At 41.8% G+C, this 18276-nt stretch overlaps 2 protein-coding genes across 4 annotated transcripts in view; both read left to right on the forward strand.

Moving 5' to 3' along the window:
- The window catches only part of pigx (phosphatidylinositol glycan anchor biosynthesis, class X), a 46173-nt gene extending 43225 nt beyond the window's left edge, over nt 1–2948 (forward strand). The window contains exon 7 of the mRNA XM_087993868.1: nt 2815–2948. Coding sequence (XP_087849994.1) covers nt 2815–2852 — 38 coding nt within the window. The 3' untranslated portion in view covers nt 2853–2948. The remainder of the gene's footprint in view (nt 1–2814) is intronic.
- The window catches only part of boka (BCL2 family apoptosis regulator BOK a), a 49402-nt gene that overhangs the window by 20686 nt on the left and 10440 nt on the right, over nt 1–18276 (forward strand). For all 3 annotated transcript variants that reach the window (XM_087993870.1, XM_043701730.2, XM_043701731.2), the window contains exons 2-3: nt 2815–3037; nt 16085–16213. In XM_087993870.1, coding sequence (XP_087849996.1) covers nt 2815–3037; nt 16085–16213 — 352 coding nt within the window. The remainder of the gene's footprint in view (nt 1–2814; nt 3038–16084; nt 16214–18276) is intronic.

Here is an 18276-nt window from a genome sequence, read left to right on the forward strand (position 1 = left end):
CCAATTCACCAGCCAGGATTCCTCAGCTGGGCTAAGATAGACCAGAATATTTTCTAGGCAAAAGTGAGGACTACAGATGCTGGAAATTAGAGTCAAGAGCGTGATGCTGCAAAAGCACAGCAGATCTGGCAGCATCTGAGGAGCAGGGGAATCGACGTTTTCGGGCAAAAGCCCTTCATCAGGAATAAGCTCTGATGAAGAGCTTTTGCCTGAAACGTTGATTCTCCTGCTCCTGAGATGCTACCTGACCTGCTATGCTTTCCCAGCACCACACTCTTGGCCCCAGAATGTTTTCTAATCAACCTGTTCAGGAGTGCCACAATGACACATCTCTGGTACAGGTAGGACTTGAACCTTGGCCTCCTGGCTCAGAGGTAGGGAACATGGCCACTACACCAGAGGAGGCCCCTGCTATATTTATAATCTTGTTTTATTTATTTGAATAATCTGTGTTTTTAATTAATCTATACCTTTTAGTATTTTAACAATTCGTCTTATCTCGTCAAAGTTACTAAATTAAATATTTGCCTGCAATATAAACCATGACAAGAAATGGAGGCAAAAAGCAGCACCTCGCCTGCACAAAATTCCCAAACTATTCACTCTGTTCTACAGCCTCTTTATCCATCAGTCCATACTGTTTGTTTCCATCCACTTTTTTGAACCACACCCAATTCACACCTGGTGACTCAGGTTCCTGTTCACCTATTAGCAAACACAGCAACAAGCCTGAGACAGAGATGTTGGCCAAGGAACGCGGCGGTGTGTTGAAGTAGCAGGCAATAGGAAGAAAGAAATATTCTCCAAATCTGCAAGACTAGTAATAGGTCAAAGAACTGAATAGACTTTAAGAACCAACAAAGAATGACTAAAGAGGTATTAAGTACAGAAAACGCAGAGAAAGCTGGCTAGTAATGTGAAGATAATTCCACATACAAATGACTTTCAAAATACTTCCCCTCATCTCCCGAACAGTGCCCCTTATTTCTAGTCTACTGTACAAGGAAAACTATCTACCTATAGTATCCATATAGCTAGTCCTTCAGTATATTAAATAAGATCACCTTTGGATTTTCTAAATTCCAAAGAGTTTAATTTGAATTTGCATTTTGGTAAAACAAACAAGGGCAGGATTTATACAATTAAAAATAGGACTTTGGGTAGTGGGGTAGAACAGAGACCTAGTGGTTCAGGTACATAATTCTTGAAATTTACATCACATGTAGACAGGGTGGTTAAGAAAGCGTTTAGCATGCTTGCTTTGTTGACTCAGACCTTTGGAGTATAGGAGTTGGGACGTCATGTTGGGGTTGTACAGGAGGTTGGTGAGGCCTCTTCTGGAGTACTATCCAGTTCTGGTCACCTTGTTATAATAAGGATATTATTAAGCTGGAGAGGGTTGCAGGGAACGGAAGGTTTGAATTAGAAGGAGAGGCTGGGACTTTTTTCACTGGAATGTAGAAGGCTGAGGGGTAATGTTGTAGAAATTTGTAAACTCATAAGGGGTATAGATAAGGTCTCTTTAGAGTTGGAAATTACAAGATTAGGGAGCTTATTTTTAAGGTGAGAGGCAAAATATTTTAAAAAACATGAGGGGCAGCTTGTTTTTTTTTAGAGTGTATGGAATGAACTTCCAGAGGAAGTGGTGGATATGGGTACAGTTGCAATGTTTAAAAGATATTTGAATAAGAGCAGCATGGTGGCTCAGTGATTAGTACTGCTGCCTCACAGCACCAGGGACATAGGTTCAATTCCAGCCTCGGGTGACTGTTTTTGCACATTCTCCCTGTGTCTGCATGGGTTTCCTCCAGTTTCTGCCCACTATCCAAAGATTAGATTAGATTAGATTCCCTACAGTGTGGAAACAGGCCCTTCGGCCCAACAAGTCCACACCGACGCGCCGAAGCGTAACCCACCCAGACCCATTCTCCTACATTTACCCCTTCACCTAACACTACGGGCAATTTAGCACGGCCAATTCACCTGACCTGCACATTTTTGGATTGTGGGAGGAAACCGGAGCACCCGGAGGAAACCCACGCAGACACGGGGAGAATGCGCAAACTCCACTCAGAGAGTCGCCTGAGGCAGGAATTGAACCACTGTGCCACCGTGCCGCCCATGTGCAGGTTAGGTGAATTGGCCATGCTAAAATTGCCAATAATGTTCAGGGATGTGCAGGTTAGGTTAGTAAGAGGAAATGTAGAGTAATACGGTAGGGGAATGGGTTTAGGTGGGTTATTGTCTGGAGGGTTGGTGTGGACTCAGCCTGAAATAGCCTGTTTTCACACTGTAGGGATTCTGTGATTCTATGATCACTACATTTAATAGGAAAAAATTGGAATTATAGGGGCAGGTGGGACAAGTTTAGTTTGGGAACTCGCTCAGCATGAACTGGTTGGACTGAAGGGTCTGTTGGCGAAAAGTATGGCACTGGAAAAGTACAGCAGGTAGGCAGCATCTGAGGAGCAGGAGAGTCGACGTTTTGGGCATAAGCCCTTCATCACGAATGTGTGGGTCTGTTTCCATACTGTGTGACTCTATGACATTTGCAGCTGATTGCCAGTTAACCAGCACTGACAGGGAGTTTCTGCTAAATACTGACTAACTTGCAGTTTTAAAGTTTTAAATTGTGTTCAACTAAATTTCAGTTTGACACACTGTTGTTTATAAGAGTGTCTCACATACACTAAATACCCATCTCCTACCCTGTTTGTTATGCACCCTTTTCTGTCGCCACTTTGTAGGCCTTTGTGTGGATATCTTCTAGTGTAGTTCAGCTATTATCTGATCATAATGTTGCTTTTCTACCAGATGGAGATGCTTCGACGTTCCTCTGTCTTTGCTGCTGAAGTGATGGACGTTTTTGACCGCTTTCCGCCTGAGAAAGAGCTCATTTCTCAAGCGAAAGCACTGTGCCGAGATTACATCCATTCCCGCCTGATCCGAGCTGGAATTGTTTGGAGTAAACCAGAACCTGCTGTTTCTAGTCCAGCGAGCAAACTTACTGAGGTTTCAGCCGCACTTCTTCACTTGGGTAAGTTTACCACCACAGGAGCACAGGAGAATCCGAGAGAGAGGAATCAACAATCTTCATGATAGGAATGGAAAGAGTCAGGAGAGTTGAATGGTGAGAGTTGGAGTGAGAGCAAAAAGAATAGAGGACGGGTGATAGAGTTGCTTGGAATGAGTTATGGCAAGAGACAGAAAAGAGATTCAAAATAATCAAAAATCAGGAACTCAATGCTCGTTTTTCAGTTGATACTAAACAATGGAGAGGTTTGGAATTTGCAGGTTCCTGTGGTATTCAAATCTGACGATGGTCACCGCATTATAAGAAGGATGTGGAAGCTTTGGAAAGGGTGCAGAGGAGATTTACTCGGATGTTGCCAGGTATGGAGGGAAGGTCTCATGAGGAAAGGCTGAGGGACTTGAGGCTGTTTTCATTAGGGAGAAGAAGGTTGAGAGGTGACTCAATAGAGACATATAAGATATTCAGAGGGTTAGATAGGGTGGACAGAGAGATTCTTTTTCCAAGAATGGTGACGGCGAGCACGAGGGGGCATAGTTTTAAATTGAGGGGTGATAAGATATAGGACAGATGTAAGAGGTAGTTTCTTTACTCAGAGAGTAGTAAGGGTATGGAATACTTTGCCTGCAACGGTAGTAGATTCGCCAACTTTAAGTACATTTAAGTCGTCATTGGACAAGCATATGGACATACATGGAATAGTGTAGGTTAGATGGGCTTCAGATTGGTATGACAGGTCGGCGCAACATCAAGGGCCAAAGCGCCTGTACTGCGCTGTAATGTTCTATGTTGTTCTCTGTATGCAGTGGGAATTACAGAGGATCCCAACAAATCAGATGGAAGTTAAAGTTTCTTCGTTCTGTCATTATAAAGCACCAGTCAAGAAAACAAACACGGTGCTGCAGTGCAGAGGATTATTTATGATTCTATGCTGCCACGTGGGCTGTGCCATCTGGCAACATTAATCTGAAACTTGGCTGGCACAGTAAGGACTCAGTCTTTGTCTGAGAAGACAAGCAGGCAACTTCCTCACAGTTATCGATCAATGATCTGAAATCCCTCAGCAGATAGAGGTTGATTACCGTAACAGGAAGTTAAGCAAGAGAGTGACTTATCACAGTTCCATGTAAGAAAAAGGATTTCAAAGCACATGGTCAACCTAAGGGAGACTTCAGCTAAGTGATTACATCTGGGAATTTGGTTCAAAGTTGCAAGATAGAAAGATGTGCTGTAAATGAGGTTGCCTGGCAGAATTAATGTGTGCTGGCTGGGAGTTTGCTGAAAGATGGGAAGGAGGTGTTCTTTTGCTTTTTTTTTCTAGCCTCCAGCATTTGATTTCTGATTTTGTGCTGTGAGGGAGCTGCTAAATCAGTACCTGGTTTTAATAAAGCTGTAGACTCTATAAACCTTAAACCTTATCAGTGTTGTAAAGCAGTCCTGGAGAAGGGTTCCACCCAAAACATCGACTCCTCCACCTCCTGACGCTGCCTGGCTTGCTGTGTTCTTCCAGCCTCCTGCTTGTCTACCTTGGATTCCAGCATCTGCAGTGTTTTTTGTCTCTTGTAAAGTTTACTGGCAGGGCTGAAACATATATTGGGAGTTGAAGGCTTTATTACACTAGATTAGATTCCCTGCAGTGTGGAAACAGACCCTTCGGCCCAACCTGTCCACACTGACCCTTCGAAAATTAATAGTTACTAACTAACACATATTAGAAGTGGCATGGCAGGAAATGTGCAACAGTTTCAAACTGTGGGAGTTTCTGGATGGTGGTGTGATCCAGGGCAAACATATTTGCAGTAAGTGCTTGTGGCTGTGGAGTTTCAAACTCAGTGAGTTAGAGGCCAAGCTGCACATACTGCAGCACACTAGAGAGGGGGAGAGTTACATGAACACTTTATTCCAGGAGACGGTCACACCACAATGGATGTGTTTTCTGGTTTGTTCAGTGGTCAAGGACAGGAAAGTGTGACTGCAAGAGAAGCTGGTAAGAGGACCTGGAGGGAGGAGCGCAGGAATTACCCAGAGGCTTTGGTGTTTTTGTTCAGCGAGTTTGAATGAGAGTGAGGACTGCAAGGTGGATGTGTTAACTGGCCATGGCACCTTAGCACAAGAAGCCATTCATGAGAGGGGACGGGGACCAAGAAGTGGTTGTAGGGCATAGTGCAGTGAGGTGGATTGACCCTGTTTTCTGCAGCAAAACGTGCAAGTTCAGATGGCAGTGTGGTCTGCCTGGTGCCAGAGAAGGACGTACAGTAGGAACAGGAGAATCCGGTGGTTGTAGTTCATGTTCATACCAATGACCTTCGTGGAAATAGGAAAGAAGTTCTGCTGAGGGAATTTGAGAAATTAGGTACTCGATTAAAAAAGCAGAACCTCAAAGGTAAAAATCTCTGAATTTTTCACCTGAGCCACATGCAAGTTGCCATATGATGAATAAAACTCGAGGCTGAAAGATGTGTATAGACATAGTGAAGTCTGGATTGTGGAGCACTGCCATAGCACTAGGGAAAATGAGATCTGAACCAATGGGGAAGTCTACTCGTGAACCTTTTTGGGATTGGTCTTCTCGAGAGATGTCTAAGTAAGGAAGTAAGTAGGCTTCAAACTAAACAAGGAAGATTGAATCATCAAGCTTCAGTAAATGTAACCAATCAAGAATAGACTTGAAGCAGGAGATCAAAACACTAATGTGGAAAGTGAAGGTCAGAGAGTGGCAAGGAAGGACACAGAGAAAAACCTAAGATCCTACCAGACATCTAGGCTAGATTCTGCCAAGACACCAAAAAACACAAAGGTTCTATGTCTGAATATGCCTAGCATTCATAATTAAGTAAATTAATATCATAGAGTCATTGAGTAATTCAGCATGGAGTTCTGTCCAAACTGGTCCATGCTGACCATGGTGCCCACTCAGCTAGTTCCAAATGCCTGTATTTGGTCCATATCCCTCTAAACCCTTCCCATTCATGTACCTATCCAAATGCTTTTTTTTTAATGATATTTTTATTATCAAATGCTTTTTAAATGTTGCTATTGTAACTGCCTCAACCACTTTCTCTGGCAGCCATTCCATATATGCACTGCTCTGTGCATGAAGATGTTGCCCCTCAGGTCCTTCTTAAATCTTTCTCTTCTCATTTACCTATGCTCTCTGGTTTTCAATTCTCCATCCCTGGGAAAAAGACAATCTGCATTCATCCTATCAGTGCCCCTCATGATTTTATGCACCTCAATAAGGTCATCCCTCATTCTCCTACGTTCCAAGGAACAAAGTCCTATCTTGGCCAACTTCTCCCTATAACTCAGGCCTACTAGTCATGGCAACATCCTCTAAATCTTCTTTGCACTCTTTCCAGTTTAACTATGTCTTTCCTATAACAGGGTGATCAAACAGGACACAATACTCCAAGTATGGCCTCACCAATGACTTATACAACTGTAACATAACATTGCAACTCCTATACTCAGTGCCTTGAATGACGACGGCCAGCATGCTAAATGTCTTCCTCACCACCCTGTCTACCTGTGACACCACTTTCAATGAACTATGTACTTGTACTCCTAGGCCCCTCTGTTCTACAACACTCCTGAGGACCTTACCATTTACTGTATAGATTCTACCTTGGTATGACTCTGCAAAGTGCAACACCTCACATTTTTCTGTATTGAAATCCATTTGCCAATCCTCAGCCTACACCCCATCTGACCAAGATCCCTCTGTAAGTTTTGATAACCTTCCTTCCTATCAATTATACCTCCTAATTCTACATCATCCGCAAACTTGAATTCATATAATCTGGTAGCCATTACTGTAAAGTGGCTGCAGGATGACAAGGATTGGGTTCAGAATACTAAGAGAGATCTGACAATCAAGAATCATAAGAAGTGAGGTAGAAGTGGAGGAGAGCACCTTTTATCAAAGACCTTTGTTCAGGGGATCAGGATATGGAATCAGATTGGGTGGAGATGAGGTATAATAAGACCATGAGACAGAGGAACATTTGTGGGCCATTCATTCAGCTCATTGAGTCTGCTCCACCATTCAAGGAGATCATGGCTCGTAATCCTCAACTCCACTCTTCTTCCTTCTCCTATAACCCTCAATTCCCTTACTGATTAACGAATCTGTTTATCTTAGCCTTAAACAGACTTAATGACCCAGTCTCTTCAGTCGTCTGCAGTAAAGAATTCCACACATTCACTAGCCTTTGAGAGAAGAAATTCCTCCTCATCTTTGTCTTAAATGTGTGACTCCTTATTCTAGGATTATGGCCTGAGGTCCTAGATTATCTCCCAAGAGTAAACATCCTTTCCGTATCTACCCTGTCAAGTCCTCTAAGAATCTTGCCTGGGAAAAGAGGTCACAAATGGGAGTGATCTACCCTGAACAGTAACCGTAACATAGGAAGAAGTATACATGAAGAAATATTGGGTGCTTGTGATAAAGAAACATTGATAATCAAAGGTGATTTTAATCTACCTATAAACTGGAAAATCAGATTGTCAGTAGTAGTCTCAATGAGAAGTTTATAGAAGGTTTTGACATAATTTCTTGGATTAGCATATATTGTAACTGATCAGAGGACAGGCTTTACTAGACTTGGAATTGTGTACTGTGGAGTTAATTAATGACCTCAGAGTAAAGACTCCTCTTATGATTAAATTTTATTTGAAGTTGTGAGCATCATAAACTGAAATAAGGGCAACTATGTTGGCATACTAGCATGAATAGAAGGTTTGGTGACCAACAGAAAACTGATTCTGCATAAATGAGTCTTTTTCAGATTGACAGGATATGATGAGTAGAGTCCTGCAGGAATCTGTGCTGGGCTCTCAATGTTTACAGTTTATATCAATGAACTAGATGAGGGCATTGAAAGCATGATGACTAAATGTAAAGATGACAAAGATAGGTATGAAAGTACATTCTGAAGGAAGGATAAGAAAGTTGCAGACAGGTGAAGATAGGTTGAATGAGAGCATATAATGTAGGAAAATATGAAATTGTTCATTTTGGCAGGAAGAGTGAAAAACAAAGAATGACTTCAATGGGGAATGACTGTAAAATTCTAATATGCGGAGGGATCTAAGTATTAATGCATAAATCATGATAAATTAGTATACAGGTATTGCAAGAGATTAAGATGGCCAATGGAATGCTGTCCTTATGGTAAGAGTTAAACAATAAAGTAAAGTTGTGCTTCAGTTATACAGGGTATTGGTGAGGCCATGTTGTGACTATTGCCCTGCAATTGATAATTGGAATGAGCAGACTGTGTCTTATGAGGAAAAATTGGTCAGGCTGGACTTATTTCCACTGGAGTTTAGAAGAGTGAGGGATGACTTGGTTGACATCCTGAATGGTCTTGACAAGGTGGACTTGGAAAGGATGTTTCCTCTTGAGGGTGAATCCAGAGTTTAAAAATTAGGGGTTGCCCTTTAAGCAAGAGATGTGGGGGAGAAAAGAATTGTTTAAGGGTTGTGAGTTTGGAACTTTCTGACTCAGGAAGTGATAGAGGTTGGTCATTAAGTATTTTTAAGGCAGGGTTGGATTGATTCTTTTTGGACAGGGAAATCAAAGGTTATGTGGGGTAGATGGGAATGTGGAATTTGGAATGTAGACAGATCAGCCAGGATCTTGTTGAATGGCAGAGCAGGCTAGGAGGGCTCAGTGGCCTGCTTCTGCTCCTAGTTCCCATGTTCATATGTTTTTCAAACGACGGGTCAAGGGCTGTTTGAACCCAAATTTATAACCTGTGCTCCTCCATCTTCTAGCTATCCCCAGCAGCATATGATCATAATGTTCTCTCTTCTTGTAACATCATTGAGTTATGATGCACCATTTTGTACCTGAGCTGTATGGTGAATACTGGGTCATAAACAAAACAGGAAGGTGGTGTCAGGAAGTACCATGGAGCAGATCTCTGTCCTGTGTCATGAGGCCAAAAAGAATTTAAAAGGGGTGAATAAGAAGGAACTTTGAAATGTATTTACACTCGCTCTTTCTCACTTTCCCCCACACTCCCTCTCTCACCTCTCTCTTTCTCCTTGATCTATGTCTTTCCTTTCTCCCTCCCCTTTCAGTTGCTACTTTCCTCTCTTTCTCTCCGAACCTGTGTGTTTCACACTCATCCTTTTCCCCCATAACCTGAGTCCAACACTATAGCAACTGCTGAAATTGATTTTTACCAAGTAGAGATCAGTCTAATGCATTTTCTCAAGTTAAACCAGAAATGCCAAAAAGTAACATAGGCATAAACTAGAAAAACAAGCATAGCGCTGATTTCAAGAAAGTATGTTTACACAGACTGATAGCTTAAAGGTATAGTGGAGGGGAAAAAAAAACTAGTCCTTTGTAAGTTGTGGTGTTTGGACAATGGATTTCAATAGAAGGATTAGTAAGTGAACCCTGAAGTGTTCCTCTTTAGTTTGGGATCTCTGTAAATTCTAGGACAAGAGGTCATAGTCTTAGGATAAGGGTAGAAAATTTAAAGTGGAGTTGAGGAGAAACTACTTCTCCCAAAGGGTTGTGAATCTGCAGAATTTGCCACCCCAAAGTGTGGTGGATGCTGGAACAGTCAGTAAATTTGAGGAGCAGTCAGACAGACCTTTAATTGTAATGGGGTTGAAGGGATATGGAGAAAAGACAGGAAAATGGGGATGAGGAGCATATCAGTCATGATCGAATGGCAGAGCAGACTCGATGGGCTGAATGGCCTAATTCTGTTCCTATATCTTATGAACTTGGACTGATTAGGGATAGTCAACATGGCTTTGTGCGTGGGAAATCATGTCTCACAAACTTGATTGAGTTTTCTGAAGAAGTAACAAAGAGGATTGATGAGGGCAGACCGGTAGATGTTATCTATATTGACTTCAATCAGGCATTTAACAAGGTTCCCCATGGGAGACTGGTTCGCAAGGTTAGATCTCATGGAATACAGGGAGAACTAGCCATTTGGATACAGAACTGGCTCAAAGGTAGAAGATAGAGGGTGGTGTTAGAGGGTTGTTTTTCAGATGGAGGCCTGTGACCAGTGAAGTGTCACAAGGATTGGTGCTGGTCCACTATTTTTCATCATTTATATAAATGATTTGGATGTGAAATTAAGAGGTATAGTTAGTAAGTTTGCCGATGACATCAAATTGGAGGTGTTGTGGACAGCGAAGAAGGTTACCTCTATTTACAATGGGATCTTGATCAGATGGGCCAATAGGCTGAGCAGTGGCAGATGGAGTTTAATTTAGATAAATGCAAGGTGTTGCATTTTGGGGAAGCAAATCTAAGCAGGACTTATACACTTAATGGTAAGGTCCTAGGGAGCGTTGTTGACCAAGGAGACCTTGGGGTACAGGTTCATAGCTCCTTGAAAGTGAGGTTGCAGGTAGATAGGTAGTGAAGGCGGCGTTTGGTATGAGTATTGAGTACAGGAGTTGGGGGGGGCATGTTGCAGTTGTACAGGACATTGGTTAGGCCACTGTTAGAATATTGCATGCAGTTCTGGTCTCCTTCCTATTGGAAAGATGTTGTGAAACTTGACAGGGTTCAGAAAAGATTTACAAAGATGTTGCCAGGGTTGGAGGATTTGAGCTATTGGGAGAGGTTGGAATAGGCTAGGGCTGTTTTCCCTGGAGCATTGGAGGCTGAGGGGTGATCTTATAGAGGCTTATAAAATCATGAGGGATAGGATAAATAGACAAAGTCTTTTCCCTGGGGTGGGGGAAGTCCAGAAGTAGAGGGCATAGGTTTAGGGTGAGAGGGGAAAGATAAAATAGACACCTAAGGGAGGATGGTATGTGTATGGAATGAGCTGCCAGAGGAAGTGGTGGAGGCTGGTACAATTGCAACATTTAAGAGGCATCTGGATGGATATATGAGTAGGAAGGGTTTGGAGGGATATGGGCCAGGTGCTGGCAGGTGGGACTGGATTGGGTTGGGATATCGGTCGGCGTGCAGAGTTGGACCGAGAGGTCTGTTTCTATGCTATACATCTCTATGACTCTGAACTTACGAACAAAGGAAATGGGAAATTGATAGTCTAAGTAAAAATATTTTGACTGATTTTTATGCAAGGATTATCACTGCAGATCCAGGTGATATACTATATTGACAGTTTGTAGGCCTCAGGCAGTTGGGGGTGATGCAGATTATATCTTCCATTCTCCTGAATTTCTAATCATGGATATATGGGCCTATCATTATTTTGTGGGTGGGGGGGGGGGGGGGGGGGGTGGGAAGCTGCAATGAGGAAGTTGGATTCTTGGATTTCCTTCTTCCAGATGACTCATTCACATAGAGATTTATTAGAGAGAAAATAATAATAGAACTGTAAAGTACAGGCTAGTCATTTGGACCATTGTGCTCATATCAGTTCTTGTAGGGGATACTATTAAAAGTGTGATGCAGCTGCTTATACAGACTCCTTATGTCTCAAATCTGGAATAATCTCAGGAATTTACATGTTGTTTTTCTGTTGGAATATCCTCATAACAATTTGCCGTACTGAAAAGGGATGAAATTGGTGTTCAGCCAGAACTCAAAATGGCAGGAACAGCTTGTTTCTTCCCCCCCCCCCCCCCCCCCCATCCAGCAGTATTTTCCAGGACCTGCAGGCTCTTGTAATCGACCCAACGCATCACCAATCCCCTCTGTTTACAATACACCCAAAAGAAAGGAAGGAAGATTTTAATTTATATAAGCACCTTTAGTAACTCCAGGATGTTCTAAAGTGTTTCTTTCCTTTTTGTTTGTTTACAGCATGTGAGCATCACTGGCCTGGCCAGTATTTATTGCCCAGCCTTGATTCCATTCCCTAGGTGTCAACCACACTGTCCTAACAAAGTGGACATGGAAAGGATGTTTCATCTTGTAGGAGCGTTCAGAATTAAGAGGTTTAAAATTAGGGGTCACACTTTTAGGACAAAGATGAGGAGAACTTTTTTCTGAGTGTTGTGCAAGCTCAGAACTCTCTTCCTTAGAAGAGCACAATATTGAATATTTTTAAAGTTAAAAATCACACAACCCCAGGTTATAGTCCAACAGGTTTAATTGGAAGCACTAGCTTTCGGAGCGACACTCCTTCACCAGGTGATTGTGGAGGGCTTCACCTGATGAAGGAACGTCGCTCCGAAAGCCAGTGTGCTTCCAATTAAACCTGTTGGACTATAACCTGGTGTTGTGTGATTTTTAACTTTGTACACCCCAGTCCAACACCGGCATCTCCGAATCATGAATATTTTTAAAACTGAGTGGATAGATTGTAGTTAGCAGAATCAAAGTTATCAGAAGTATATTGAATTCAAAACACAAACAGATCAACCATGGTCTTGTTGAATATCAGAGCAGATTTGAGGGGCAGAATAGTCACCCAGTTCTAAAATGTTATCATCCTGGTGGTGAGTTGATGAAGGATCAAACTGGAGCCAGTCTTTACTCAATTTAGATTTATTTACAGCATGTGCAAATGTATATTAACTCAAGCACCACCAGAGTGTCAGTAAGTCTGTCATGATTTGGAGATGCCGGTGTTGGACTGTAAAACTCTGTTATCTCACTTTTTAGATTAGAATCAATCTAAACATCAGGTCATAGACAGAGAACACAGGGGGCTAACACCTTCAACACATTGTCTAGCTATCACCATTGTTAACAGCTAACCCGAGAATGCAACTTTTAAAAAAAGGGTTTTGTGATTTACACATGAAAGAAGTGAAACTATCACTGTATTCTAACAGAGGAAAGGCTTAACAGACAATCAATTTTTCAATATATAATTTCAGTTACATCACACTGCAAATTTTTGCTATAAATTCTGTGTTACGATCGAGCCCTCCACAATCACCTGATGAAGGAGCGTCGCTCCGAAAGCTAGTGTGCTTCCAATTAAACCTGTTGGACTATAACCCTGGTGTTGTGTGATTTTTAAGTAAGTCCGTCAGTATTTAAGAAAAATATTTTAATTCACCTGTTTGGACATGTTACAATGCATCTCCGGGTCAGCTGTGATTTGTGTCTGGACCTTCAGGCTGAGAGGTCTGGATACTACCACTACCCTACAAGGCCATAAAACATGGGGCTTGAACCCACAATGCTGAGATTTGAAGATATTAGGAGGAAGGAGACATCAGAGGTACGTTCTTTACGCAGAGAGTTGTGAATGCATTGAATGCGTTGCTAGCAGAGGTGGTGGAAGCAAAGTCATTGTGGACACTTAAGCGACTGCTGGACATGCACATGGATAGCAGTGAGTTGAGGGGTGCGTAGGTTAAGTTACTATATCTTACATTAGGATTAAGTCTCGGCACAACATCGTGGGCCTAAGGGCCTGTTCTGTGCTGTACTTTTCTATGTTCTAACTGTCCCATGCTGTATTGATGGAGCTAACAGGCCAGTGTCTAATTTTATGTGTTCAAGTAACATTGCAATCAGTGCCTTCCATCTGAGTATATTTAATCACAAATTGATATGCAGTTAGCAGGTCTCTCTTGTGGAACAGTGATAGTGTCCCTACCCCTGCCCTGAGAAGCTGGGGTTCAAGTCACACCTGCTCCAAAGATGTGAAATAACATCTCTGAACAGGTTGATTAGAAAAATAGGTTAATAAAAAAAATTATACAATTAACAGTTGATGCTTTCTGTCCACTGCAAAAACAGCAGACAGTTTTACAAAGAATGTAAGTGTTAATTTTTAAAAATCTAAATCTGGGTGTTTAATTCACTAGCTCTAAACATGGAAACCTAATGTCTGGAATAATGCTTTGGAATTAGGACGTTTCTGTTGCACACAAACAGTGTGCATGTTGAATAGACTTCTGAATACAATAATGAGATCGGATCATCTTGAAAATTGATGTCTGTTGAAAACCCAAAAACAATATGAATCAAACATTAATTGGCTGGACTTTGGTCCTAGTGTCCTTTTTAATGCAAAGAGGCTTTGAGGCTCAGCACCAATTGTTATGGACTTAAAATAACAGACACTGGAGTTTTCAGACCTACTAGAATAAAGGTTATCAAATTTGAACCTTTCAGGCCTACAGCCCAAAATCTCAAACGAGAGGGATGGAAGCAGGCCAGACTTTTGCAACGCCTACGACATTAGGTGAATAGAGGGTTAGAAACTGTTAAGGCTTAACACAGCAATGGTTGAGGAAAAGTCAGCAATGAAACTTTCCAATCTAGAGGCTACAATGCACCCTTTAAATAACTTGGAAATGGCTGTCTGCCAAAATGTGTTACTCATGATTTGTGGACTGTTTGAGGAATTGAACAGAACTGAACAGGCTGAGGCTCTTTCCTTTAAAAAAGGGAAGGAAGAGAGGTGACCTGATGGTGGTCTTTAAGACTCTGAAAAGAAGTCTTAAGAAGGGGTCTACAGGATAAGGGTAGGGAAGACCATATATGAAGAAAATTGAAAGTAGGGATTGTCACAAATGAATTTGAGGGGAGCTCTGGAGAACCAATCCAGAGAAGGGTTAAAATGTGAAACTTGTAACCAAAGAGGGTAATGGAGGTGAATAATGCAGATTAATTCAAGCAGAAATTGGATAAGCGTGCAAGGAGAGATGAACTAAAGTGGGAGGATGGTGGTGTGGAACATAAGCACTTGCATAGACCAGTTAGCTGAAATGGCCTGTTTCTATGCTGTTTAATTTTATGTGACTGGCGTTATGGAAGAAGATGGCATTGGGAAGTTAACTCCCTGATTTGTTCAAAGTGATTTCTTATTTCCAGCACAGAACATTTAGTTGGAAATGAGTGGACAACTCAAGTGAATCCCCAGCTCAAACTTTATGCAATCTTGCTCTCTCCATGACCTTTGTTTTAAGATGTGTTCTGAGCATTACCAAGATAAGTTATCTTGATTTGTATGTTGTCCATTTATAAGCACTAGATCATTATGTCTCAGCTACCCATTTACCAAGGAAGACCAAACAGACCACGAAGCTCTCAGTGGACAGAGCATCCAGTATAAATAGACAGTCTAAATTTTACATCAGAGTTCTGTCCATGACCAGCATGAGCCACTGTAAAATAGAGATGTCGTGGTTGTTACTTGGATAGCATGACCTGATGTTTATGTTCATAATTCTGCAGTCAGATAATGCTTGAATTTTAATACAGTACAAACTACTCCCCTTATGTAAAGGCCGTACAGTCAACATGAAGAACCCTGACATACGACTGGGGTCATGATGAGACCTTATGACATCATCCTGTGTAGCTAATGCTATTATGTTTTCTGCATCAAATGTGATGGGTTGAATGATCTTTTCATACCCACATCTGCTGCAAATATAAACAAAGAAGGTTTGTTGTTTCCTAGAGATTTTTTTTTCCCTTCAAATTTACCTAATGTAGTTAATATTGATGTGGCCTCAGAATTTATACAAAAGCAATTAAAAACGTAAGAAATCAAAGCAGAAATAGACCAGCTAGCCCTCAAGCCCTCTTTGCTATTCTCAGATTGTGGTCTTAACCCTGTTTTCTCGCCCTCCCTGCCACAACCTTTGAACTCCCCTATAGATTACAAATCTGTCAAATTCAGCTTCCACTGCTCTCCGAGATAGAAAACTTCAAAGGTTGGGCATTGTAGGTTGCATGATTCTACAGGCTCGAAATGACAGTCAAAGGTAAGATCTAAATTCATAGTTTCATATTGACGAGACAATTGCCATCCAACTGAGCTACTAGACATGAGGCTTTACACGTCTATATTTTTATCCTGAATGGGTAAATTAACACTCGCCATTGTAGAAGGGAGCTCACCCCCACCATCTCAAGGGCAACTAGGGATGGATAATAAATGCTGACCCAGCCAGCAGAACCCACATCTCGTGAAAGAATAAATAAAGCTCACAAGAAAAGAAATTATATCACTTCCTCCTTGACTGGATTGAGTGGAGCTCCCATGCATAATGTCATAAACCTTCATCAGCTGATAGAGAATGTATCAATTGTGAAGAGATAGAGCTGTCACCATCATTGCTCTCACTCAGAAAACAAAAAGTACCAACTAGCAACATTTCTTTTTTTCTCTCTCTCTCAAGGTGATGAGTTGGAGTACATCAGACCAAATGTCTACAGGAACATTGCCAAACAGTTGAATATCTCAGTCAGTTCTGAAAGCATCGTATCTGATGCATTCCTGGCTGTCGCCACTGAGCTTTTCTCTGCAGGTAAATTTCGGAAATATTACTCTGTATGTATGTTCGACTGGTGGGAATGGGATGCTGGTCCCTGTTGCTCTTGTACTGCCGGACAATGTCTGCTCCATGTATAAAACATACATGACTAATGTTAATATCCACACAGCTTCAGCTCTTCCATGCTGTACATCTCTGTGACTCCATGACTATTGATGTCATTCTGGGTTTTTGTGTAGGTTTCGATACTTGCACCCTGCTCTCGTTCCTGTGGTTCTTTCCCTGCAGAGCAGCCTGAACAAGCAATCTGCTTCTAGATCTCAACTAATAACTTAGCTGTGTTTTAGAAAGTAAATCATGTGGCTCCATTATCTTCCCTTTCCTGCAATGGTAACATCTCTGCTTGGCTCATCTCCCACCACTGTGGTAATTGAGATGAGGAACTTCAGCTTCAGCTATGCCGCAAACACAAATGGCAGCTGGCAAGTAGCATATACGTTCCTCAAATTTTTCAAGTTATTTATCACTGCCTTTCTGATCATTTAATTCATCTCTCCACAGATGCTGCCAGGCCTGCTGAGTTCCTCCAGCATTTTCTGTTTTTTATTTCAAATTTCCAGCATCAGCACTATTTTGGTTGTAGGCAAAAGTGAGGACTGCAGATGCTGGAAATCAGAGTCTAGATTAGAGTGGTGCTGGGAAAGCACAGCAGGTCAGGCAGCATCCGAGGAGCAGGAAAACTTTTGCCCGAAACGTTGATATTCTTGCTTCTCGGATGCTGCCTGACCTGTTGTGCTTTTCCAGCACCACTCTAATCTAAACACTATTTTGGTTGTATCCAATTGATCAGTGTTTTTAACTTCTACCTCTGGTTTCTTTAATTACTATATCATTGTCTGTCAGTACTCCCTGTAATTCAGATCCAGACTTGCCAATTACTCCCTCATAATAATGAGGGAGCTCCCAGTCCAACGTTGTAGAGACTTGCCTGTTTCTGTCATATTCCACAGAAAGGGGAGAGGAAATCTGAAACTTTCTAGGGTGGCACAGTGGTTAGCATGCTGCCTCACAGTGACAGGGACCTGGGTTCAATTCCCACCTCCTGGTGACTGTCTGTGTGGAGTTTGCACATTCTCCCTGTGTCTGTGTGGGTTTCCTCCCACAATCTCAAGATGTGTGGCCAGGAGAATTAACCATACTAAATTGCCCATCATTAGGTGCATTAGTCAGGGGTAAATGTAGGGGGATGGGTCTGAGTGGATTACTCTTCAGAGGGTCGGTGTGGACTTGTTGTGCTGAAGGGCTTGTTTTTATACTGCAGGGAATCTAATCTAAAACTAGTTGGTGCTGGGAGTCAAGTGGGTATTGATAGATCTTTGATAAGATCTTGAGAATGATAGAATCACGGCTGGGTAGATAGGGTTAAAATGCTGATCAGTTATGATTCAACAGAATATGCACAGTGTGTTGATTGGCTTCCTCCGCTTCCTATGTTACATAATAATTTCCAACACCTACATACTCATTAAAGCAGTTGCGTTATCTGCTTACATTCTGCAGCCATCTGTCCCTCCTCCTTCGACAGTGTTCTCTGGTTATGTAATGACCTTTCCAATGAATTTGGAGCCCTCGTCAAACTGAACAGAAATTGGCTTTTAGGAGTTTATTTAGGAGTTTATTTTCGATTGACTAGATAGAAAATATGGATTATTCATGTTCTTTTATTTGCTTGTGTTCTCTCGCGGTAAGGAGTACTTGCTCACCCAATTAATAAAGTTTAACACTTTGCCATTAGTCGCTGAGCTGGACTTGAGTCAGTGGAATGGGTTACAATGGCAAATATTGCTCAGTAGTAGAGTTTCTTTATTGACCCTACACTTCACTGAAGTTTGTACTTTAATTAGCTCTTCAAACAATAATGGGTAGGGCGTTGAAAGGTCATTGATTTGCAAAAGCATTGCAACTTGTAGATTTTTCTTGGAATCTGACTTCACTGGCAACCCAGCAATATTTGTTACAGATCTCTAATTGTTCTTGAGAAGATGAGCTACTTTTTTCAACTACAATGCTGCAGATACACCCCCTGTGCTATTTGG

Source organism: Chiloscyllium plagiosum, unplaced genomic scaffold (assembly GCF_037043375.1).
Source record: "Chiloscyllium plagiosum isolate Xiang-an unplaced genomic scaffold, Cpla_swu_hap1 HiC_scaffold_13, whole genome shotgun sequence".
Lineage (NCBI taxonomy): Eukaryota > Metazoa > Chordata > Chondrichthyes > Orectolobiformes > Hemiscylliidae > Chiloscyllium > Chiloscyllium plagiosum.